The sequence below is a fragment of the Cherax quadricarinatus genome, chromosome 87 (genome assembly GCF_038502225.1).
Source record: "Cherax quadricarinatus isolate ZL_2023a chromosome 87, ASM3850222v1, whole genome shotgun sequence".
Taxonomy (NCBI): domain Eukaryota; kingdom Metazoa; phylum Arthropoda; class Malacostraca; order Decapoda; family Parastacidae; genus Cherax; species Cherax quadricarinatus.
The window spans coordinates 13,805,607-13,831,313 of NC_091378.1; the positions used below are offsets into that span (position 1 = coordinate 13,805,607).

At 40.1% G+C, this 25,707-nt stretch overlaps 1 protein-coding gene across 1 annotated transcript in view; it reads left to right on the top strand.

Annotated features, from left to right (window-relative positions):
* LOC128703844 (TBC1 domain family member 14) overlaps positions 1 to 25,707 on the top strand; it is a 104,297-nt gene that overhangs the window by 54,392 nt on the left and 24,198 nt on the right. Inside the window, exon 5 of the mRNA XM_070103779.1 lies at positions 24,009 to 24,222. Within this exon, the coding sequence (XP_069959880.1) occupies positions 24,009 to 24,222 (214 nt within the window). The remainder of the gene's footprint in view (positions 1 to 24,008; positions 24,223 to 25,707) is intronic.

Here is a 25,707-nt window from a genome sequence, read left to right on the forward strand (position 1 = left end):
TCTTCCATCAATTCTTCCACATCCTCCAAACTCACATCCAACCCCATGGAACTCCCCAGTGCCACAATTGATTTTACAACAGACATAGGCTCATTAGGGTCAGTCCCAAATCCTTCAAAATCCCTCTTGTCGACACAATCTGGCCACAATTTTCTCCAGGCAGAGTTCAAGGTCCTGGTAGTCACTCCCTCCCAAGCCATACCTATAAGGGTTATGCAGTGGAGGATGCTGAAGTGTTCTCTCCAAAATTCCCTTAGGGTCAAGTGAGTGTCTATGGTCACAGTCAAGCACCTGTGAAACATTGCTTTTGTGTAGAGTTTTTTAAAGTTTGCAATAACCTGCTGGTCCATGGGTTGGAGGAGAGGAGTGGTATTCGGGGGCAAGAACTTTAATGTGATGAACCCAAACTCCTCGAAAATTAGGTCATCCAAGTTTGGAGGATGAGCAGGTGCATTGTCCATTACTAGCAGGCACTTGAGATCCAATTTCTTTTCCAGGAGATACTCCTTCACACTAGGGCCAAACACTTCATTGAACCACTTGACGAAAATTTCCCTCGTGACCCATGCCTTACTATTAGATTTCCAAAACACACAAAATTTACTCTTCATAATATTGTTTTTCCTGAACACTCTGGGATTTTCAGAATGGTACACTAGTAATGGCTTCACTTTGAAATCCCCACTAGCATTAGCACAGAACATTAGCGTCAACCTGTCTTTCATAGGCTTGTGTCCTGGCATTGCCTTTTCCTCTTGTGTAATGAAGGTCCTCTTTGGCATTTTCTTACAAAAGAGGCCTGTTTTGTCACAATTGAACACAATTGAACAATTGTCTCTGTACTCCTGGAATTCATGCACATATTTTTCAGCCGCCTTGTGGTCCGAACTGGCAGCCTCACCATGCCTTACCACACTGTGTATGCCAGTACGGTTCTTAAATCTCTCAAACCAGCCTTTGCTGGCCTTAAATTCACTCACTTCACCACTATTTGCAGGCAGTTTCTTTACCAAATCTTCATGCAACTGCCTAGCCTTTTCACAAATAATCGAAGTCATAAGATTATCTCCTGCTAATTGTTTCTCATTTATCCACACCAATAATAACTTCTCAACCTCTTCCAGTACTGGTGATCTCATTTTTGTCAGCATAGTTACTCCCTTTGCAACAACAGCATCCTTTATTTCCTTTTTCTTGGCCACTATGGAACATAAGTTTGTGTAGGGTTTCTTATGATAAATTAGACACACATGCAACTCTTGGGTATCTTTATTGAAAGAAACGTTTCGCCACACAGTGGCTTCATCAGTCCATACGTAGGAGAAACTTGAAGAACAGGAGGAGAATGAGGTAATCAGTCCCTCAACCTTGAGTCGATGTGTTCAGTCCATCAATCTTGAATAGAATGCGGCATATCAGCGGAGAAGCAGCTTATAAACCGTATGGCAGGAGAGGTGCAGCAGTCATTAGGTCGTGTCACATTTGTTCAATGTGGAAGTAGGTCGTGCCCAAGAATTAGGCAAGCGAAGAATTCCTAAGTATTAAGATCCCAAAAAGTTGCAGTGTTTGATAGATTTGTAGATGAATGGAAACGTTTCCTCAATAAAGATACCCAAGAGTTGCATATGTGTCTAATTTATCAACATGTCGGTTCTCTGAACCATTCATCTACAAGGGTTTCTTATATATCCTGGACAGTTCGGCCACACTTGTACCACTTTCATATTGTTCAGTGATGGTTTTCTTAAATTCAATCATATTTCTCACCTTCTTTACCACAGGCTTGGCACTAGGAGCTTTCTTTGGAACCATGGTAGCTTATTTAGTACTTGCAAGCACTAAAATAAATGGAATATTATGAAATATTTCGCTGGAGCACATGAGGGTACCTTCGCTCACTGGTAAACAATGCCAGACTGGCTGCCGCCCCGGCTCACGCCGTGGGTATGCGTCCTGGATGAACTATGACTCGCGAGTCAACCTATGAAAAGCGTGTCCATGTTTATACGAAAATACCCCTATGATTGGCGAATTTTACAATTGCCGGGAACTACGAAAAGCGGGGGACCACTGTATTTTTGTATAGTATTTATGGTTGTATTCTCGTTTTCATGGTCTCATTTGATAGAATGAAAAACATATTACAGAAATAGTGGTGATTTTGATTAATTTCACAACGAAAACGACCTTGAAATTGAGCTCAAAGTATGTAGTGGAAATGTTCGAGAGTAAATAAATCACACTACACGTCCAATACACGTCAACTGGGGAGTCTAATATTCTTTCACTAGTGCACTGATATTACAATAATACAGTAGTCTGCATAACAGTAAATCTTCTATTTTTTGTGTGAACAAAAAATCAAAATAGTAAGCAAGAGTAATATAAGAGGGGCCTAGAGACGTGACTAATGAACAGAGGATATGTTATTTTAGTGCCAAGAATGTCTGCATTGTTTATTCTGGACCCTGTTTTGAAATTGGCATCTTTTTTAATTTGCATAAAATTGGCCAAATTCCAAATTTCTGACCACTTTATTGGGTAGTTAAAATCAGTAAATGGGCAGTTTATTGTACTCAATTGATAGAAAAAATGGAATTCTAAAGAAATTGCCATGAGTTTGGTCGACTGGAACAATGGAATTGGCTGAAAATATGGCTAAAAATCAGCGAAATCGCTGATGCATATACATGTATATCGCCGTGATCGCTAACTTCGCAGAAGCGTAATTCCGTAAGTTTTCGATCAAATTTCATACTTTTTCTGTCATTAGCATCAGGAAAAGATTCTCTATCATTTCATCAGAAAAAATAATTTTTTTTTTTTTCAAATATTTTGCGACATAGAATGACAGTTTCAGAAAGGGGCTTGTGACAGTCAAAAGGTTAAGTATATCAAAACAGTTTTCAGAAATGGAAAAAAAAAAGTGGCAAAACTGAGGGTAATATTTCATTAATGCCAATCCAGGGCAACATGGGTTCAGGGCAGGTCGCTCCTGCCTCTCTCAACTACTGCATCACTATGATATAGCCTTGGATGCCCTGGAAGAAAATCAGAATGCAGATGTAATATACACAGACTTTGCAGAAGTGTTTGACAAGTGCGATCATGACATAATAGCGCACAAAATACATGCTAAAGGAATAACTGGCAAAGTGGGGAGATGCATCTTCAACTTCCTAACCAATCGAACAACAGAGTTAAATCGGAGGCTGCCATAGCAAAGAGCTCTGTTCCACAAGGCACAGTACTTGCCCCCATCTTGTTCCTCATCCTCATATCAGACATAGACAGAGATATCACCCACAGCACTGTATCATCCTTTGCAGATGATACTAGGATCTGCATGAGGCTGTCATCTATTGAGGACACATTTAACCTCCAAGGAGATATAAACAAAGTTTTCCAGTGGGCAACGGAAAACAATATGATGTTCAATGAGGACAAATTCCATCTACTCTGTTATGGAAAACTGGAGGGGATAATAACTAAAACAGAGTATACTACAAACTCTGGCTATACAATACAGTGGAAAAATAATGTAAAGGACCTGGGATCAGTGCCACGATCACAAGTGCAAAGAAATTGATAGGATAGATAATGAGAAAATTCAAAATGAGAGATGCCAAGCCATTGACGATCCTTTTCAAATCACTTGTTCTCTCTAGGCTGGAATACTGCTGTACATTAACATCTCTGTTCAAAGCAGGTGAAATTGCAGATCTAGAGAGTGTACAGAGAACCTTTACTGCACGTATAAGTTCTGTCAAGCACCTTAATTACTGGAAACGCTTGGAAGCACTTGACTTGTACTCATTGGAACGCAGGAGACAGAGATATATTATAATCTACACTTGGAAAATCCTGGATGGAATGGTCCTGAATCTGCACACAGAAATCACCAATAAACCCCTGGCTGCCTTCAAGAGAGAGCTGGACAGATACCTAAAGTCAGTGCCGGATCAGCTGGGCTGTGGTTCGTACGTTGGACTGTGTGCGGCCAGTAGTAACAGCCTGGTTGATTAGGCCCTGATCTACCGGGAGGCCTGGTCATGGACCGGGCCGCGGGGGCATTGATCCCCAGGTAACCTCCAGGTATTGAGAAAATAGGAAAACATACAGGAGACTTTGCTAAAAGCAGAAATTTCAGGCATTGGTACTTTCTTTTAATGTACCAGCCATATCCCATTGAGGTGGGCTGGCCCAAAAGGAAAAATGAAAGTTCCTTTTTTTAAAATTAGTAATATATACAGGAGAAGGGGTTACTAGCCCCTTGTTCCCGGCATTTTAGTCGCCTCTTACGACACGCATGGCTTACAGAGGAAGAATTCTGTACCACTTTCCCATTAGTACAATATATGTATATATTTTGGTCTCAGTCAGGGACCCTCTTCAGCATGTCTCTGACTGCAGCTGAAATATACAGTTGTTTTACCTAGGTTTCGTGAATAAACAGAAAAATGGACAAGGGCCACAAACATTGTCTGTAAATTGTTGTCTGACGCTCTACCATCTCTAACAGGTTAGGTTAGGTTAGATAAGGTTCATCACAAAACAGGACAAGTGTTTCTTGACACGGTAGTCATGTGATGACCCTCCATTGGAGCTTATGGTCATCTGACTGAGGCCTTCTGCTGGTGTACTGGCCCACCCTTTTAAAAACGTGGTCATAATTACTGGGCTTACAAGAGGAAGGAGTCAGAACTAGTACCTACTGTACTAAATTCCATCAGCTGAACTTCTTACAGTGGCATGCTTACAGTCTGAAAGCCATTAAATTAAGTCTGCCCATAATGCCATGGCATGATAGTGGCTCTCTTTGCACTGCAACTCATTATTGTAATTTCATAATCTCAATGTAATCTTGCAAAGAAATAATTTTTGTTTGTTTGTCAACCACCAAAGGAAAATAAATTACCTATTGCTGTCTTTCTGCAGCATTTTATTAATTGATAAAAACCAAGACCACATGTTATCACATTGATCACTGAATGGACAGTGAGGTACTCCAGGTTATGGTGAGGTACTCCAGGTTATGGTGAGGTACTCCAGGTTATGGTGAGGTACTCCAGGTTATGGTGAGGTACCCCAGGTTACAGTGAGGTACCCCAGGTTACAGTGAGGTACCCCAGTATACAGTGAGGTATTCTAGGTCATAGTGAGGTACCCCAGGTTAAGGTAAGGTACTCCAGGTTACAGTGAGGTATTCCAGGTTACAGTGAGGTACCCCAGGTTACAGTGAAGTACTCCAGGTTACAGTGAGGTACTCTGGGTTACAGTGAGGTACTCTGGGTTACAGTGAGGTACTCAAGGTTACAGTGAGGTATCCCAGGTTATGAAGGGTAAAACACTAACTGGTGTTAAGTACAGGCTAAGTAAAGCTTATACTTAACTCTGATCTACATAATTTCAATAACACATCTTTAGAGATTAAAACTTAATCACCTTGTACTTTAAGTGGGTAATAATATTTATCCTGGAAAAGATTGAAAAAGTTAAATATAGTAAATAAAAGAGATAGCAGGGGAGAATATTTACTGGTATAAGAAGCTTCTTGATGCACCAGTTGTGTCAGACAAACAGAGGTTTAGTCAGGGAGTTGTTAAGCTTCAGTAATGTCTGTTGAATATTCTGCACTTTGAAGATAACAAAAAATGCTAGAATGAAAGTACTGTTGTACTCTCAGATATTTTTTATTTTATTATCACACTGGCCGATTCCCACCAAGGCAGGGTGGCCCGAAAAAGAAAAACTTTCACCATCATTCACTCCATCACTGTCTTGCCAGAAGGGTGCTTTACACTACAGTTTTTAAACTGCAACATTAACACCCCTCCTTCAGAGTGCAGGCACTGTACTTCCCATCTCCAGGACTCAAGTCCGGCCTGCCGGTTTCCCTGAATCCCTTCATAAATGTTACTTTGCTCACACTCCAACAGCACGTCAAGTATTACAAACCATTTGTCTCCATTCACTCCTATCAAACACGCTCACGCATGCCTGCTGGAAGTCCAAGCCCCTCGCACACAAAACCTCCTTTACCCCCTCCCTCCAACCTTTCCTAGGCCGACCCCTACCCCGCCTTCCTTCCACTACAGACTGATATACTCTTGAAGTCATTCTGTTTCACTCCATTCTCTCTACATGTCCGAACCACCTCAACAACCCTTCCTCAGCCCTCTGGACAACAGTTTTGGTAATCCCGCACCTCCTTCTAACTTCCAAACTACGAATTCTCTGCATTATATTCACACCACACATTGCCCTCAGACATGACATCTCCACTGCCTCCAGCCTTCTCCTCGCTGCAACATTCATCACCCACGCTTCACACCCATATAAGAGCGTTGGTAAAACTATACTCTCATACATTCCCCTCTTTGCCTCCAAGGACAAAGTTCTTTGTCTCCACAGACTCCTAAGTGCACCACTCACTCTTTTTCCCTCATCAATTCTATGATTCACCTCACAGATATGGTGAACATAAATACAGTGAATACAGGGACAGTACAACCTCACCTTATGACAGTGTCGCCTCCTTGAAAATTGTTTGCAAATAACTCGAGCATTTGGAACTGGGAACCAATTTTCCCATAAACACATACAGTAAGGCCCCGCTTTACGGCGTTTCGTCTTATGGCATTCCGCTAATATGGCGATGTCAAATTATGACCAAAATTTGCTATATGGCAAGCGGTCTTTCAAATATGGCACCCCCCACCCTGGTTTGTTTACATTTTACGTGACCACATCTATTATGTCAGGAAACTTTCCAAAATTTCAAGTGTTTTAAAGTTACTGCATATTTTATATGTACTCTGATAATTATACTTATGTGTACCTGTACCTAAATATACTTACACACTGTGCTGGTGTGCAGGTACACATTAAAATCACTAAGTCTCTACTCATGACGCCAATACTACGTAATAAAAATCACTCTTGGGCACACTAAATGTCTTGTTTTACATCAATATAGGCATTTTCACTAATCCATGATATTTTCCTCAAAATTATATATGAAACCCATTACATAGCATATAAACATGATACATACACTCACAGAATAAAAAATTGATGTAAATATAAGATTTCTTTACAAAGCGGCTGTGTTAGTAGTGTCAGAAGAATTATGTTTTCTCTAGTCAAACACTGGGGGGTAACTGTAGAAAAATATTCTTTTTGTATGCCTTTACTCTATATATAGCAATTCACGACCCTTGTGGGTTTAGTGATTTTTATTATAATAATAATAATAATAATAATAATAATAATAATATTATTATTATCATTAATAATAATAATAATAATAATAATAATAATAATAATAATAATAATAATAATAATATTATTATTATTATTATTATTATTATTATTATTATTATTATTATTATTCACTCTAAAAATGGTGTGTAAGTAAGTTTATTCAGGTATACACAAATACAGTTACATAGAATTATCATAATAGCAGCATATGTGTAGAGAACCTAGGATAACCCAAAAAAGTTAGTGACTTATTTCCATTGTTGTTTGTTTATTCTGTACTAACTTGTACAACTTGTACACAATGTAAGAGTATTTGTATTGTGAGGTAATTAGTATTATAATAAAAACATATTGAGATAAATGTTTTACAAACTCTTACAAACGTATGTGAATGAACTAAAAGTAGACACATATTAATACGCATTTATTTCGCCTGACCAAGTGATCGCCCATTACATGTTCAGTTTGTGTTCTTACATTGTCTCAACTCTGTATCTCGTTCTCTCTCTTGTTTACTCTTTCGTTAACTAGTTGGCTCTCATTGACGATGGCGTCTAAGGCTAGCTGTGATAAAAAGAGAAGTCGTAAGCCTCTTGCTTGAAGTGCCAAGTTAGAGGATGATGGTGTGCCATTCTGATTTTATTCAATAAACACCCTGCCACTCACCTCTCACATATTAATATTAATATTTTAAAGTAAGTAATAAGTGTACTCTGTGTGTATCTTACCTTTTATTGTGTTTTTAATGCCTATTTCTATTGCTAACTTAATATAAGTTAGTGTAAATTTGTTGTCTGGCATTTATTGCATATTTTATATGTGCTCTGATAATAATACTTGTGGACCTGTGTGGTAGCCGGGCGGAGCGACAACATTACGTTTTCTCTGCTCAGCCATCAGAGAAAACGTGTATGAATCTGCGTTTGGCCCAGCCACTCCCACACTCTGCTTTTGTTTACAATTTTTGGCATGAATTATTCATTACTTCTCCCTTCGTTTATGATGGCATCTAAAGGTAGTTGTTAGAAATGATTAAATTCAGTGAACAAGGTATGTCGATGTTAATAATATGGCTCTGGGCCACAGTGTAGGTAGCCGGTAGGTGTAGCCCACGCGGGCTACACCTACTGGCTACCTACACCGACTTACTATAAATAAATACAACTCACCTCTCTTCCTATGTTAAGACTACACATATTTTAAAGTAAATAATGAGGGTACTGTATGTGTATTTTACCTCTCTGGGGTGTTTTAAATATCATATATTAAGTATGAGACTAAGAGCCAGGGCTACCTACACCTGGGCTACCTGCACCTGACTTCCTACAAATAAGTACTACTCACCTCTCACCCTATATTAAGATTACAAATACTTTAAGATAAGTAACGAATTTACTGTGAATGTACAGTGGACCCTCGACCAACGATGGCATCGATTAACGATAAATCCGACTAGCGATACATTTTATCGCAGAAATTTTGCCTCGACTAGCGCTAAAAAACCCGACCAATGCTATTCGTTCTGTTCAAGACACGTCCACTTTGGCCTGAGCGCGCCTCACTTGTCCCATGGGTGCCAGTGTTTACAAGCCAGCCAGCCAGCCACCACGGTCGCTTCCAAACATACAATTGGAACATTTCATATTATCACAGCCTTTGTAGTGATTGCACCTGCAAAATAAGTGACAATGGGCCCCAAGAAAGCTTCTAGTGCCAACCCTACAGCAAAAAGGGTGAGAATTACTATGGAGATGAAGAAAGAGATCATTGCTAAGTATGAGAGTGGAGTGCGTGTCTCTGAGGTGGTCAGGTTGTATAGTAAACCCCAATCAACCATCACTACTATTGCGGGCAAGAAAACGACATTCAAGGAAACTGTTCTTGCCAAAGGTGCAACTATGTTTTCGAAACTGAGATCACAAGTGATAGAAGATGTTGAGAGACTGTTATTGGTGTGGATAAATGAAAAACAGATAGCAGGAGATAGCATCTCTCAAGCAATCACATGTGAAAAGGCTAGGAAGTTGCATGAGGATTTAATTAAAAAAATGCCAGCAACTAGTGGTGATGTGAGTGAATTTAAGGCCAGCAAAGGTTGGTTTGAGAGATTTAAGAAGCGTAGTGGCATTCATAATGTGATAAGGCATGGTGAGGCTGCCAGTTCGGACCACAAAGCAGCTGAAAAATATGTGCATGAATTCAAGGAGTACATAGACAGTGAAGGACTCAAACCTGAACAAGTGTTTAATTGTGACGAAACAGGCCTGTTTTGGAAGAAAATGCCAAGCAGGACCTACATTGCTCAGGAGGAAAAGGCACTCCCAGGACATAAGCCTATGAAAGACAGGCTTACTCTGTTGATGTGTGCCAATGCTAGTGGTGATTGCAAAGTGAAGCCTTTAATGGTGTATCACTCTGAAACTCCCAGAGTGTTCAGGAAAAACAATGTCCTCAAGGCTAATTTGTGTGTGCTGTGGAGGGCAAACAGTAAGGCATGGGTCACTAGGGACTTTTTCTATGACTGGTTACACCATTTGCATTTGCCCCCACTGTGAAAAATTACCTAACTGAAAAGAAATTAGACCTGAAGTGCCTCCTGGTATTAGACAATGTTCCTGGTCATCCTTCAGACGTGGCAGAGCGACTTTCTGCGGAAATGAGCTTTTTTTTATTTTTCAAAATATTCAGAGTGCCACACAGGTGAACATAGATTTACGTTTGGACAGTTTAAGGATTAATGTGGTTGATGTCTTGAAGAAAAACAAGAAGATATATCCAGATTGTGAGTCGTCATTAAAAGCTGCCACATAGTAAGGACACTCCTATATCTGTTCCACCTGTTGCTTATGACACTGACCTTGATAGTAGTGAAGACACTGATAACACTGATCTTAACCCTTAAACTGTCCAAACGTAGATCTACCTGTGCAGCGCTCCAACTAGTAGTATTTTGAAAAATAATTTTTTTTTTTTAAATTGAAGAGTGCATTTTTATAAATGTTATAGGGTAAAAAATTTTTTTTTAGGATCTGTAAGTACCGAGATATAAGCCTGCGAAGTTGGTGCTTATAACATGGAGCACTACCACTTGCAGAAATAATAAACATTTATCATTTTTTTCCAGAGTTCTTTTCTATTTTTTGTTGTTTTCATGTTATGTTAATAATGTTTTGTTGCAGATCTTTTGATTTCATAGCCAATTCTTGTTGAGATACAAATGTTTGGTACTGAATTAGTAATCATACTGTCACAAACACACATGTTCACACTGATAAATGAATTTGTACACCTGGTTCAATCACATACTATTGTTTACATATATATACACAAAGTATTTACAAGTCCCATTTATGTTTCTAGAAGGCCACCACTGTATGATACTCCAAGAAGCATGCATTCATACAGAGTGCCACCCTACATTGCTGACATATGAATCGTGTCTCTTTTCGCACTTGGGGCCGCTGTTTAGTGTAAGCACACACAACACACTTTTTCTGGGAATACTTCTTCTTTGGAGTAGATGGTAGTGGTATTAGGCAGTGACAGTTAGGCATTATTTGGTTGAGAACTTCACCCTCTGGTTGTGGGGTGACAGGCCGCTGTAGAGTGGCAGGTATAGGTGTGGTACCATATTTTTTCGCTATCTGCTTGATGACATTGAGGGTGAATTCTGCATATCGTTGTCGCTTCTCAGTCTTTATTTCGTACATGTTGAAGGCATTGAGCATTGCAGTATCTACAAGGTGGAAAAACACTTTTGTATACCACTTGCGACTCCTACGCACACAGTCAACAAACCCTATCATCATGTCACACTTGTCGACTAGTTGCATATTGTTTGTATAGTCGATGACAGCAGCTGACTTTACAATAGGTTCATTGTTGAACCTTCTCAGTCTGTCTGTACCATCTCGTTTCTGTAGATGGTTGACAGCAACGTCACGTCCCGTTTGTCATGCCACATCAGTGCCATGATGTCATTGGCATGAAACACTTCCACTAGACTTCCTCCAGTGAACCTTGGCTTCTGTTTTCTACTTCTTCTCACTGTTCCACATATATCAGTATTGTTCACACATAGGAAATCAGTGAGCATAGGGCTTGTATACCAGTTGTCTGTGTACAATGTATGACCCTTGCCAAGGTATGGCCCCATCATCTTGCAAAGAACATCACTAGAAATGCCCAACATGTGCCTGGTATTGTCAAGTGTGTTTTTCCCTGTGTAGATAATGACATCCAACACAAGACCAGTCTCACAGTCACACATAACAAAAAGTTTTATACGAAAGCGATTATGTTTGCTTGGTATATATTGCTTGAATGATAGTCGTCCCTTGAACGGAACCAAGGTCTCGTCGACAACAATGTTCTTGAATGGATAAAAGTAGGCACTGAATTTTTGCTTCAGATACATAAACAATTACTGGATTTTGTGTATGAGGTCATTTCTGTTTGGCGTATTCCTGTCTGAGAAGTGCAACATTTGTAGCAACAGAGTGAATCCATTGCAGGGAAGGAGGTCATGGAAGACTGGAGTACTGATGAAATGATCTGTGGACCAGTAGTGTGCTATATTGTTCTTATATGTGTGTGGCATAAGCATGACAGTACCAAGGAATAAATACATTTCAGCCACAGTTGTATCTTTCCACCTGAACAGCTGTGAAGACTCTGAAACATATGTGTGGTCCATTGTATACTGGTAGTACATGTTGGTCTGGGTAACAATTAGGTTCATTATCGGCTCATCAAAGTATAGTTGAAAATAGTCTAACTCTGTAGACTCATTTGTGATGGGACAGTGTGGCATGATGTCACTTCCACTGGCATCAAAATTGAAAGGATGTGGCACAAATGGTGTACTTTCCGTCCAGTTCCATTCACGGTCAGATGGTGCAGGGTGGACATGGGGCATGGGGGAGCAGGAGGGAGGACAGGAGTGGAGGCGGCATATGGTTGAGAGGGTACCGGGCGGTCCTTTGTCTGCTCATGCACCGTGCCACAAGGTCCAGGCACCATACCACTCCCTCTTCCTCCATCCCAGCATATTTACCTTCATGATCACTATCACTATCAGTGGCTGGGGTCTCGGATTGTGACTTCATACGACCCTTGCCACCGACTGCATATGGCACACTGCCTGAACACAGGTTATGACGCCTAAAAGTACATTTCACTGGGGAATAATGATAATCACTTTCACTCGATGAATCATCTCTCGGCATAAAATCAATTTCATCATCATCACTTATATCACTTTCACTATCGTCATCACCAAAACGTATGGAAAATGGTAATTTCCTCTTGCAGAGTTGCCTTTGGGAAGTAACACTATCAACCCCAGAGGTGCTGGGCTGAGGGTCTGTTGTGGCCACATTAGCCACAGTGGCCACTTCAGTAGTGCTGGGCTGAGGGTCTGGTTTGACCACACTGGCCACCCCAGAGATTGAACAATCTGTCTGACACTGCAACACAAGGGTATCTTGGTACAGACCTGCATTCAACTTCGACAACCTCTACTAGTGAGAACGGCTGGATTTGAGAGGGACCTGACATCCCAACATCTGCGTTCTACTAGTGACCTACGTCTCACCTCCTGGCGCTATATAAGGCTCCATCCTGTCACTTCAACTCCATATTGTTTCAGACTATGAAACAATGCTCTTCTCTAGACTGAGGGACTGACCACCTCAAAACTTTAAGGGTGATGGACTGATTACATCGTCTTCAAGTCTCTTCTGCTTCTATCAACTTTTCTGTACTCGACTGAAGAAGCCTACTGTGTAGGCGAAACGTTTCGAAATTAAGATACCTAACTGTTGCATATGTGTCTTACCTAACACCCCAGAGATCATGGGCTGAGGGTCTGTTGTGGCCACACTGGCCACATTAGCCATACTGTCCATACTATCTACACTGGCCACCCCAGAGGTCATGGCCTGAGGGTCATTTGGGTTATCATCAAAAGTTTCACTAATTCCTTGATCTTTAGTGGCTATATTGGAGTCAAAACCACTAAACTCGTGTTCTGTGTCACTTTCCAAGAATAGTAGGGTGTTAATATGAAAGTCACGGCTGCCGAACAGCAGCCGTGACTTTCGTGAAATCCGACTCAGCAAGTTTTTTCGGCAAAATTTAGCTTCGTGGTTCGTGATTGGACTCGTGATTTGGCGACCTTCTGGTACGCGCCTGCCCATCAGCGTGCACACAAAGCCAGTCTCCCACACTATTCACACTCAGTGTGCCATTGTTTACCAGCATGTGACCATCACCCCACAGGTTCATACAACACATTTCATAATAATTCATTGTTTTTTGTGCTTGCAACTGCTAAATAAGCCACCATGGGCCCAAAGAAAGCTCATAGTGCCAACCCTTTGGTAAAGAAGTTGAGAAACACGATAGAATTCAAGAAAAATCTCATAGCAAAGTACTAAAGTAGAGGAGGAAGAGAGAGGGGAGAATGTGCCTTCTGCAGTGATTCTACAATATGTATGATACTAAAGCAGCAGGTATCGATAAAGGCTATAGCTCCAGCCAGCGATAAAGTGTAGAATTAACAGTGTAGCAAGTAAGTTAAGCGAGTAAGTGATAGAAAAACAACATGATAGTAACTCTCCAATGTTGTTGGATGTGTATAGGACCACTGAACATACACTGCCCTGCTATCTTCCACCACCCTAAACCTCTGCCAACATCCATCTTCTTCATCAAACTAACTAATTAAACTAACATCTCCTCCAAGGTAAGTGTAAATATAAAAGTGTAAGTATTAAACTAAATATAAGTGTAAATATAAAAGGGCACCAATGGAATTATGTCACTCCTGAATTTTTTGGGTTATCTTGGGTACTTTACACATATGCTGATATGTATGATAATCTATGTATGTAACTGTATTTGTGTATACCTGAATAAACTTATTTATAAATTAAAATGTATTTATAAATTAAAATGTAAATATTTCTTATTTATAAATTACATACATTGTTTAAATGTGATGGTGGTGGTGGCCAAAGCCTCCACCACCACCAACACGCTTCTCTCAGTGGCAGCCCTTAAACCCAACAACAACACTTACACCATTTACGCCTCTCATACATTATGACATATTTTACACCATTTACGCCTCTCATACATTATGACATATTTTATTCATTCTAGAGTATATATCATGTTTCTATGTTATTAATATTGTTTATAATGTCATATTAGATGAATTGTGATAGATAAATAAGCCGTAGAGATGATATTAGCGTCATATTGAAGCATAATAAATTCGCCTTCCTCTTGCCTCCTACACCAACAAGAAACAATAAAGGTTAAGTGTGATGTTAAAAGTTCATTTATCCATTTTATTAGTGCTTTATATTTATTTGTCATTGTTTTCTGTATGTAAATCTATATTTAACCTTTAAAAAAATTATTTTTTGTTAATACTTTTGGCTGTCTAAAACTGACTAATTCGGTTTCCATTATTTCTTATGGGGAAAATAGATTTGCCAATCATGAATTTCGCCAGTCGGCAGACTCTCTGGAATGGATTAATCACGAAACTCGGGGGTCCACTGTAAATACATTGTTTCAGAAAGGGAAGAATGGGAAGATATGGTCAGAGTGGTAGCGGGAGTGGTTGCCACCACTTGTCACATAAAGACATTTTATTCATTCTTGAGTATATACATGTATCATGTTTCTGTGTTATTTATATTCTTTATTATGTCATATTAGATCGATGTTGATAGATATATAAGCCACAGAGTTGATATTAGCACTCTATTGAAGTATTTTCTCCTGCCTCCCGAGAGCAGGAATTCCACTGGAACAGATTAATTGCATTTCAGTTAATTTCAGTGAGGAAAACTGATATGATACATGACCAAATTGAGTTACGAGCTAGGTTTCGGAATGGATTAACCCTTTCAGGGTCCGTCCCGTAGATCTACGGCTTTTCGGTGAGTATCCAAACCGTAGATCTACGCCAAAATTCTAGCGCTGTCAAATTTAGCGCGAAAGCGCTCATAGGCCTACATGTGAGAGAATGGGTCTGCGCCGTGGGTGTGCGCCGTAAACAAAAAATCTAGGCGCATGTATAGCATTGTGGGAACGCCGGCTCAGTCACCCTTGTTCACCATGCCTCGTCGCAAGTCAGCTCTCACTCCCTGGAAAATTGGGACTCTCCTCTTCCTGTCTGATAGTTCTGACACTGATGGAAGTGGAAATGAAGACGAATTATATGGCTTTGATAAGTCAGTGACCGAAAATAATGACCAGGATATCGATAATAGTGCAGAAAACCCTGACGATCCTCGACCTTCTACCTCTGGTGTGGGCACTCGTGACTCACGGTCGGGTGTTCCTAAACGTAAGAGAAAACTAATATTTTCGCGTGGCCAGGCCTCTGACTTCAGTAATGACGATGATTCTGACGTGGATTGTGATTTTATTGCGCTCGACGATCATTCGAGTAGTGATAGTGAGGAATCATATTCACCAGTGAAGCGTCGGTATGTTCGCCGCCGCATGCGCTCGGGTAGTGTACCCTATGCTGTGCCCAGGGGATGGAGTACATCCCAGAGTACATCCTGGAGTACATCCCGGAGTACATCCCGTGGCCCTACACCCGTTTTAGGTAGTGATAGTGAGGATGATGTGGCTACACTTGGCATGGATGGGCCACAGGCATCAGTGGATGGTGTTAGTGGTGCTGGTGGTGGTAGTGGCACCGCCATGCGTGACTCACCGTGCCACGCGGGGACCCACGCTGCTGACTCGTCAGTTCAAGGACAAAGCGGAGCGTCAGCCACCAGCCCGCCACAACCACAACCACCCGTACAACCAGCCTATGATGTCCAGTATCCACCACAAAACCGTATGTGGGATTGGCAGCAAAATCCCAATTTTGTTCCCAAGCCTCACCACTTTGATGACTCTCAAAGTGGAATTCTACCTACCTGTCCCCTTGGAACCACGGCCAATGAACTGGAATTCTTTGAATTATTCTTTGACCAGCCATTGATGGAAATTATTGCCAGGGAAAGTAATAAGTATTTTCAGTACACCATGGCAAATACGATCTTATCACCACAGTCAAGACTACACAGGTGGAAAGAGACGACTGTTGCAGAAATGTATTTGCTTTTTGCAACAATAATGCTTATGCCTCACGTCTATAAGCATAATATAAAAGCATACTGGTCCACAGATTGGCTAATTTCTACCCCATCCTTCAGTGAAATAATACCAGTGAACAGGTTTATCTTACTGTTACGTATGTTGCACTTCTCTGACAAAACCAGGCCTGACAGAAGTGACAGGTTATACAAGATTAGAAACGTTTTCATGTATCTCAAACAAAAGTTCAGGATATACTTTTATCCATTCAAGAATCTTGTAATTGACGAGTCTTTGATTTTGTTCAAAGGTAGACTGTCATTCAAGCAGTATATACCGAACAAGAGGAACCGCTTTGGTATAAAATTGTTTGTACTCTGTGATTGTGACAGTGGCCTGGTGTTGGATATTGTTGTATACACGGGTAGTAAAACATTGAAAGATACCAAGATGTTATTGGGTATCTCAGGTGACATAGTGAGAAACATGATGGCACCTTATCTTGGTAAGGGGCATACATTATATACCGATAACTGGTACACAAGCCCATTACTCAGTGATTTCATGCGAGTGAACAAGACAGATGTGTGTGGCACAGTGCGTTCTAATCGTAAACATATGCCCAGGCTCAACGCAGGTGTTTGTGGTGATGACGTGCAGGTGTTTACTGCCAATGACATCATGGCATTACGGTGGCATGACAAACGAGATGTCACATTGTTGACAACCATTCACCGTAATGAAATGCAAGACAGTGGCAAAGTTGATCGAGTGACTAATGAACGTATTCGAAAACCAGTGTCAGTGATTGATTATACACAAAACATGCGCTTGGTTGACAAGTGTGACATGCAGATTCGTTTTGTTGACTGTGTTCGTAAGAGTTACAAGTGGTACATGAAACTTTTCTTCCATCTCATGGACATTTCAATGCTGAATGCATATAATATGTACCAAATAAAGACTGGTAACAGACCACCGTATGGTGAATTTTGTTTGTCTGTTGTCAGACAACTCATAATGAAGTACCAGGTAACAACACCTGCAATACAACATGGTCCTCGAATTCATCACGATATACCCAAGCGTTTGAGGAGAGAAGATGATCATTTCATAATACAGCTTCCTTCAACTCAAAAGAAATTTGCTCAGAAGAGATGCATTGTCTGTGCACAAACAAAACGACGGCAACAAAGATGCAAAGACACTCGGTTTATGTGTGAGGAATGTAAGGTGCCTCTGTGCATGGTGCCTTGTTTCAAGGAGTTCCACAAGCTCCAGCAGTTCTAAAACCATGTCCAGTGATTGTAAATATGTAAATATATGATAGAACATTAGTATTATACAATATTTGTGCATGTTTATTGTAATAAACAACAGTGGTAAACAATATGATAATAACTTTAGTGCGGTTATTGTGTTCAATACAGTGAGTTTATATATATCAATTATATACAGTATTGGTCTCTCAGGCCCCAAATGTTAGTAGGAATAGAAAAAAATTGGAAAAGAAAAGAAAAAACAACTAAAACAACAAAATAATATAATACGCGTATGTGGAATTCGTCGATGTTGCCACCACCACATCATTTTCTATAAACTTCTTGGCACTGTATCTCGGTAAGTACTGATCAGATTCTAATTTTTTTTTGGTTTATTACCTTCACAAAAATATGCTCTTTAATTCTGTAAGAAAAAATAATTTTTTTTTTTTCAAAATTTCTTGGACACTGGTGCGTGACTTCAGATTTTGGCCTTGGACCCTGAAAGGGTTAAACTCGTAAGTCAAGGTACCACTGTGGTTTGGTGGCGTAATATTAAACGGAGACTGTTGTCTGTTTCTGCACTGATGTGAGTGGTCTTAAGAAGGAACAGGGCTGTGAACACCATTCTGACGAATAACAAAAAATAAAACAAAATTTTATTTCCTTGCAAAGGGTACAATGTGTGTTTACATTTCATAATTTGATTGGTACAAAGACAGCTACTATCATGCTGGGGCATTTCGGGCAGACTTAACCTAATGTGGACTATTTGTCAATTCCAGCGTGGTCAGTTTGAAAGCAGTTCTCATTCACAACAGCAATGAAAAGTCATTTGTGCCACTGGCACAAATGACTTTTATGGGTCCATGGAAATTCTACTCAGGCTAACAAGATACAACTACCACAAGTGGAATATACATAGTGACCCAAAAGTAATAGGGTTAATACTTCATCTCCAACTTGCTTACTCAAAACACACGTGGTTCCTTTGTTTGTGGTATAGTCGTAACAGTGCTAACCATTACAAGATCAAAGAATGGCAGGCAAGAAAAGTCTTTTTCCATGAAAATTCAACATACAACATATTCCATTGGTGCATCCTCAGAAGATATTTCTTCTACCACTGCATATGAAGTTGGGCCTAATGAAGTACTTTCTAAAGGCTGTGGTTGGTGAAGGTGCAAGATTGCTTTATCATAAGGAAAAATTTTGAGGAGTTTTAACTAGCAGAAAACTTAAGGCTGGAGTATTTGTTAGGCCACAAATATGTGAGCTGTCAAAACTGATCTCACTGGAGCTGGCTGCACAAGAAGCTACCAAACAGGTTAGTCAGAACTTTCTAGGAAGACACAGAGCAGACAGTTATGCCAAGTTAGTGCTGTATGCCCCTGAAAATGCACTTTCTTCATTCACACTGGGATTTTTTTTCCATCCAGTCTTGGTGCTGTTAGTGATGAATATATTGAGGTTTCATCAGGATATCAGTACAAAGACTGGGACTTTTTTTCCATCCAGTCTTGGTGCTGTTAGTGATGAATATACAGTGGACCCCCAGTTCGTGATACTAATCCGTTCCTGAGAGCTCATCGTAAACCAAAAATATCGGAAAGCGGATCAATTTTCCCCATAAGAAATAATGGAAATCAAATTAATCCGTGCAAAACACCCAAAAGTATGAAAAAAAAAAACTTTTACCACATCAAATATTAAGTTTAATACAATAGAATAGTAATTACAATAACAACAATAACAGTAAATAACAATAAATAATGAAAGAATAATTGACACTTACCTTTAATGAAGATCTGGTGATGATTGATGGGATGGGAGGAGGGGAGAGTGTGGATGGTGTTAGCATTTAGAAGGGGAATCCCCCTCCATTAGGACTTGAGGTAGCAAGTCCTTTTCCGGGGTTACTTCCCTTCTTCTTTTAATGCCACTAGGACCAGCTTGAGAGTCACTGGACTTCTGTCGCACAACATAACTGGCAGCCTCACCATGCCTAATCACACTATGTATGCCACTACGATTCTTAAATCTTTCAAACCAACCTTTGCTGGCCTTAAATTTACTCACATCACCACTAGTTGCAGGCAATTTTTTTACCAAATCGTCATGCAACTGCCTAGCCTTTTCACAAATGATTGCTTGAGAGATGCTATCTCCTGCTATCTGTTTTTCATTTATCCACACCAATAACGGTCTCTCAACATTTTCTAACACTTGCGGTCGCTGTTTTGTAATCACAGTTGCACCTTTTGCAGGAACAGCTTCCTTGATTGCCGTTTTCTTGCTCACTATAGTAGAGAGGGTTGATTGGGGTTTACTATACAACCTGACCAGCTCCGACACACGCACTCCACTTTCGTGCTTTGCAATTATCTCTTTCTTCATTTCAACAGTCATTAGCACCCTTGGTCTCGAAGGGTTGGCACTGGGAGCTTTCTTGGGGCCCATGGTGACTTATTTTGCGAAAACAGGCACCAAAAACAGTGATAATATGGATAATATGGAATGTACCGAATGTATCCTTAGATGCGCGCACACTGGCTGGCTTGTAAACACTGGCACACACGGGGCAGTTCAGGCCACACATGGACACGTCTCATACGAACCACATCGCATACTGGGTTTTGTATCGGGAAGCGAGGCAAATTTTCTGCGATGTAATGCATCGGTTACCGGATTTATTGGATACCGATAGCATCGCAAACCGGGTTTAGTGCCTCCCCAAGATGATAATAATACTGATTAACTAAAAATATTGATATGCTAACTCAGTTTTGACATCAAATTTGGAGTCAGCAAGCTCATTACATAAGAATGCCTACATTTATCTTGTTAGCAGACTGAACATATTTTTTTTATGGTGTCCAGTATTATTTGCACATTGGTTTAGTGGTGAGAGAGGTTGTGTGAACGGGGTGTTGGAAAGGCAGGGAGGTGGGTGGATGTATGTGGGAACCCAGGAGGGAAGTTCCTGTTCACCACACCATCCACACATTAGGTCAGTAGCTGAGGTGCAGTACATTACACAGTACTCTCTACTGCAGGGATTCTCAACTTTTCCTCCATCATTAACCCCCTCTGCTTGATGTATTTCTCCATTTACCCCCTTCACTTCCATACAAAATTTTATTGCCATCATAAAGGGGCAGAAAAACAAGAAGGTCAGAAAAAATAAATTATTCAGGTTTTGCACAAAAATAGCAGTATACATTCGTATCATCAAAAATAATTATACAGTCCATTTTTATCACAAAAAATAAAACCAAACAGAAACACCAGAAACATTATCAGTGGGAACACTGCTGATTCATTGAGTCAATCAGTTTGTTTATGCCAAGAGCTGTTGATGACAGTGCTACTCTCATATCATCATCGGCTTTCAGTCGGTTCCTGGCCTTTGTCTTTATTGCTACTAAACTTGAGAACCCTGATTCACATAAGTATGTAGTGACAAAAGGAACAAGCACTTGGAAGGCATGCTGAGCAAAGAGTGGAAATGAATCTGCAAGTTTTACCCAAAAATGAACAACAACCTTTTCAAATTCTTCTCTAAGAGTAGCTGAGGATTGAAAATCAATCAGCTCCTCTATTGCTGGGTCATCATCGCTCATTTCTGACAGTTCAGTGGCAAAAGGTCTTATTATCCATCTCTTTGTTGGAATCATTTTACAAAATGAAATTTAATTGATAATTCAATTGAATAATACTTCAGTTCAATGAAATTTAATTGAATTATTATTCAGCTATCAAGTACATCAAATATTTACCCCTTGCCATGTAATTTTTTACCCCCAAGGGATAAATTTACCCCTGGTTGAGAATCACTGCTCTACTGTCTCCACACACTACCAGTACATACACATAGCCCCATTCACCTCCCATTCACCCATTTACTCACCCTCTCAGATTCACCCACCTCACCTCACCCTTTCACACCCAGTCATGCTCTCTCATACCCACTCACCCTCACATACTGACCCACTCTCTCTTGCACTTTTCTTATTTCAGTACCACCTACCCTCTTTCACACTCACCCTCTCACACACCCACTCACCCCCTCTCACACCACTTCACTCTCTCTCACACCCACTCACCCTCTCTTTCTCTGTTTTTGTACAGGAATAAATAAAAGGAATGTAAATAACGTGCTAAAAATATCTATCCAAGACAGGACTCGAAGCAATGGTTTTAAGTTGGAAAAATTCAGATTCAGGAAAGATATAGGAAGGCACTGGTTTGGTAATAGAGTTGTGGATGAGTGGAACAAACTCCCGAGTACTACTGTCATAGAAGCTAAGTGTAGTTTTAAAAATTTCTCTTTCAACACACCGGCTGTATCCCACCGAGGCGGGGTGGCTCAAAAGGAGAAACGAAAGTTTCTCCTTTTACATTTAGTAATGTATATAGGAGAAGTGGTTACTAGCCCCTTGCTCCCGGCATTTTAGTCGCCTCTTACAACACGCATGGCTTACAGAGGAAGAATTCTGTTCCACTTCCCCATGGAGATAAGAGGAAATAAACAAGAACTAGAAAGAAGCGTAGTCAATAGAGGATCACATTATACTGCATATGTGTTTATATTTCCATTGTGTCGGTATTTTATACCATTTATTTCCAGAGTTGTAGATGCGTGGAACAGTCTAGGACCTTGGGTAGCTTTAAGAAGAGACTGGGCAAATATATGAGTGGGAGGGGCTGGGTTTGATTGATGTCATTGGGTACGGGAGTTATTTCTTGGGTAGCTTTAGGTAGAGGTCGTTTTGATAAGGACCTGCCTCGCATGGGCCAGTAGGCCTTCTGCAGTGTTCCTACATTCTTATGTTCTTAAAATAGAAGAAAACCCAGAGGGGTGTGTGTGTATATATGTGCTTGTACATGTATGTGTAGTGTGACCTAAGTGTAAGTAGAAGTAGCAAGACATACCTGAAATCTTGCATGTTCATGAGACAGAAAAAAGGACACCAGCAATCCTACCATCATGTAAAACAATTACAGGCTTTCGTTTTACACTCACTTGGCAGGACGGTAGCACCTCCCTGGGTGGTTACTGTCTACCAACCTACTACCTATGAGTTTTAAAAATCTTCTTCTTTCTTTCAACATACCAGCCGTATCCCACCGAGGCGGGGTGGCCCAAAAGAAAAAACTAAAGTTTCTCTTTTTAAATTTAGTAATATATACAGGAGAAGGGGTTACTAGCCCCTTGCTCCCGGCATTTTAGTCGCCTCTTACAACACGCATGGCTTACGGAGGAAGAATTCTGTTCCACTTCCCCATGGAGGTAAGAGGAAATAAACAAGAACAAGAACTAGAAAGAAAGTAGAAGAAAACCCAGAGGGGTGTGTGTGTGTATATATATGCTTGTACATGTATGTGTAGTGTGACCTAAATGCAAGTAGAAGTAGCAAGACATACCTGAAATCTTGCATGTTTATGAGACAGACAAAAGACACCAGCAATCCTACCATCATGTAAAACAATTATAGGCTTTCATTGTACACTCACTTGGCAGGACGGTAGTACCTCCCTGGGCGGTTACTGTCTACCAACCTACTACCTATGAGTTTTAAAAATATGTTGGGTAAATAAATGAGTGGATGTGGGTGGGTGTAAGTTGGACCTAACTAGTTTGTGCTAATAGATCTCATGCCGTGCTCCTTAAGTGGATGTGATCTAACCTAACTTGGTGGGTCATTGGTTTAAGCTGGGAAGTGATTTGGACTTGCCTCGCATGGGCCAGTAGGCCTGCTGTAGTGTTCCTTCTTTCTTATGTTACATTATTCTTTGTGTCCAGTAGTGTCTTCAGAAGTAACCATTATGAAATAAATTTTATAATTCAGAAACAACAGACAGTCAACGATAATGTACACCCCCTCCCATTGTAAGCCTGCTAAATCCATGTATGATTCTCTGACAGATGTTTTAGATTTTCCCACAATAGATAAATCACCATATAAGATTCTGTAGCAGATGTTTCTCATTCTTCAAGTATGTTTGATGTTTCATGATATATATACTGTACCCTGTTTATAATGCCTGGGAATTATTCCACATGTAGCTGCCCCTGAATGAATTTCCAGGGGAACACAATATAGACAAAAAATAATTAATTTAATAAATGTCTTACTGTTGTGTTTTGTTGTCTTTATTATAATTACTGCTTAAGAATCTATATCTATGTCACATGGTAATTTCTTTCTTGTTTATTAATTGATTACTTTCCAAAGAATATTTATTTTTCAAAATATCATTTATCTCCAGTAAACTGTCATTTTCCTGATGTCTCTCAGGAGTATCATCCTTTTTTTAATTTTTGGTTAAATATATTTTACTTGTTACTGAAATTTTCAGATGTGTGCTTACTACAAAGCCTTTGAGGAACTTCTGGCCGACAACTTGCCACTTCTCGCTGAGCACTTACAAAACATTGGAGTCACACCAGACCTCTATGTCTTGGACTGGTTGTTGACAGTATTTGCTCGTCCATTACCTCTTGATGCTGCCGTCAGAATATGGGATGTTTATTTGAGAGATGGCGAGGAGTTTCTCTTAAGGGCTGCCATTGGTTAGTAGATTTGAGAAATATTTGAACATTAAAATTGACATCTTTAATGATCATTTACATACATTTTGAAGTTTGATAGATATCAAAGGTGTATACAGTGGACCCTTGGTATTTGTGATTAATCCGTTCCAGAGAGTCTGCTGAAAACCAAAATTCACGAAAACCAAAACCATTTTCCCCATAAGAAATTCCAATTAATCCGTTCCAGACACCCAAAAGTATTAAAAAAAAAATAATGTTTTTAGAGAATAAATATAAATTTACATACAGAAAAGAATGACAAATAAATATAAAGCACTAATAAAATGTATACAGTAGGACCCCACTTTACGGCGTTTCACCTTACAGCGTTCTGCTAATATGACGATGTCAAATTATGACCAAAATTTGCTATATGGCAAGCGGTCTTTCAAATACAGTGCGCCCCACCCGGTTTGTTTACATTCATCATGACCACATCTATTACATCTGGAAACTTTCCAAAATTTCAAGTGTTTTATAGTTATTGCACATTTTATGTTTTTTTTTTGTTTTTTGTTTTTTTTCCCCAACAAGTTGGCCGTCTCCCACCGAGGCAGGGTGACCCAAAAAAGAAAGAAAATCCCCAAAAAGAAAATACTTTCATCATCATTCAACACTTTCACCACACTCACACATTATCACTGTTTTTGCAGAGGTGCTCAGAATACAACAGTTTAGAAGCATATACGTATAAAGATACACAACATATCCCTCCAAACTGCCAATATCCCAAACCCCTCCTTTAAAGTGCAGGCATTGTACTTCCCATTTCCAGGACTCAAGTCCGACTATATGAAAATAACCGGTTTCCCTGAATCCCTTCACTAAATATTACCCTGCTCACACTCCAACAGATCACCAGGTCCCAAGTACCATTCATCTCCATTCACTCCTATCTAACACGCTCACGCATGCTTGCTGGAAGTCCAAGCCCCTCGCCCACAAAACCTCCTTTACCCCCTCTCTCCAACCCTTTCGAGGACGACCCCTATCCCGCCTTCCTTCCCCTATAGATTTATATGCTTTCCATGTCATTCTACTTTGATCCATTCTCTCTAAATGACCAAACCACCTCAACAACCCCTCTTCTGCCCTCTGACTAATGCTTTTATTAACTCCACACCTTCTAATTTCCACACTCCGAATTTTCTGCATAATATTTACACCACACATTGTCCTTAGACAGGACATCTCCACTGCCTCCAACCGTCTCCTTGCTGCTGCATTTACCACCCAAGCTTCACATCCGTATAAGAGTGTTGGTACTACTATACTTTCATACATTCCCTTCTTTGCCTCCATAGATAATGTTTTTTGACTCCACATATACCTCAACGCACCACTCACCTTTTTTCCCTCATCAATTCTATGATTAACCTCATCCTTCATAAATCCATCCGCTGACACGTCAACTCCCAAGTATCTGAAAACATTTACTTCTTCCATACTCCTCCTCCCCAATTT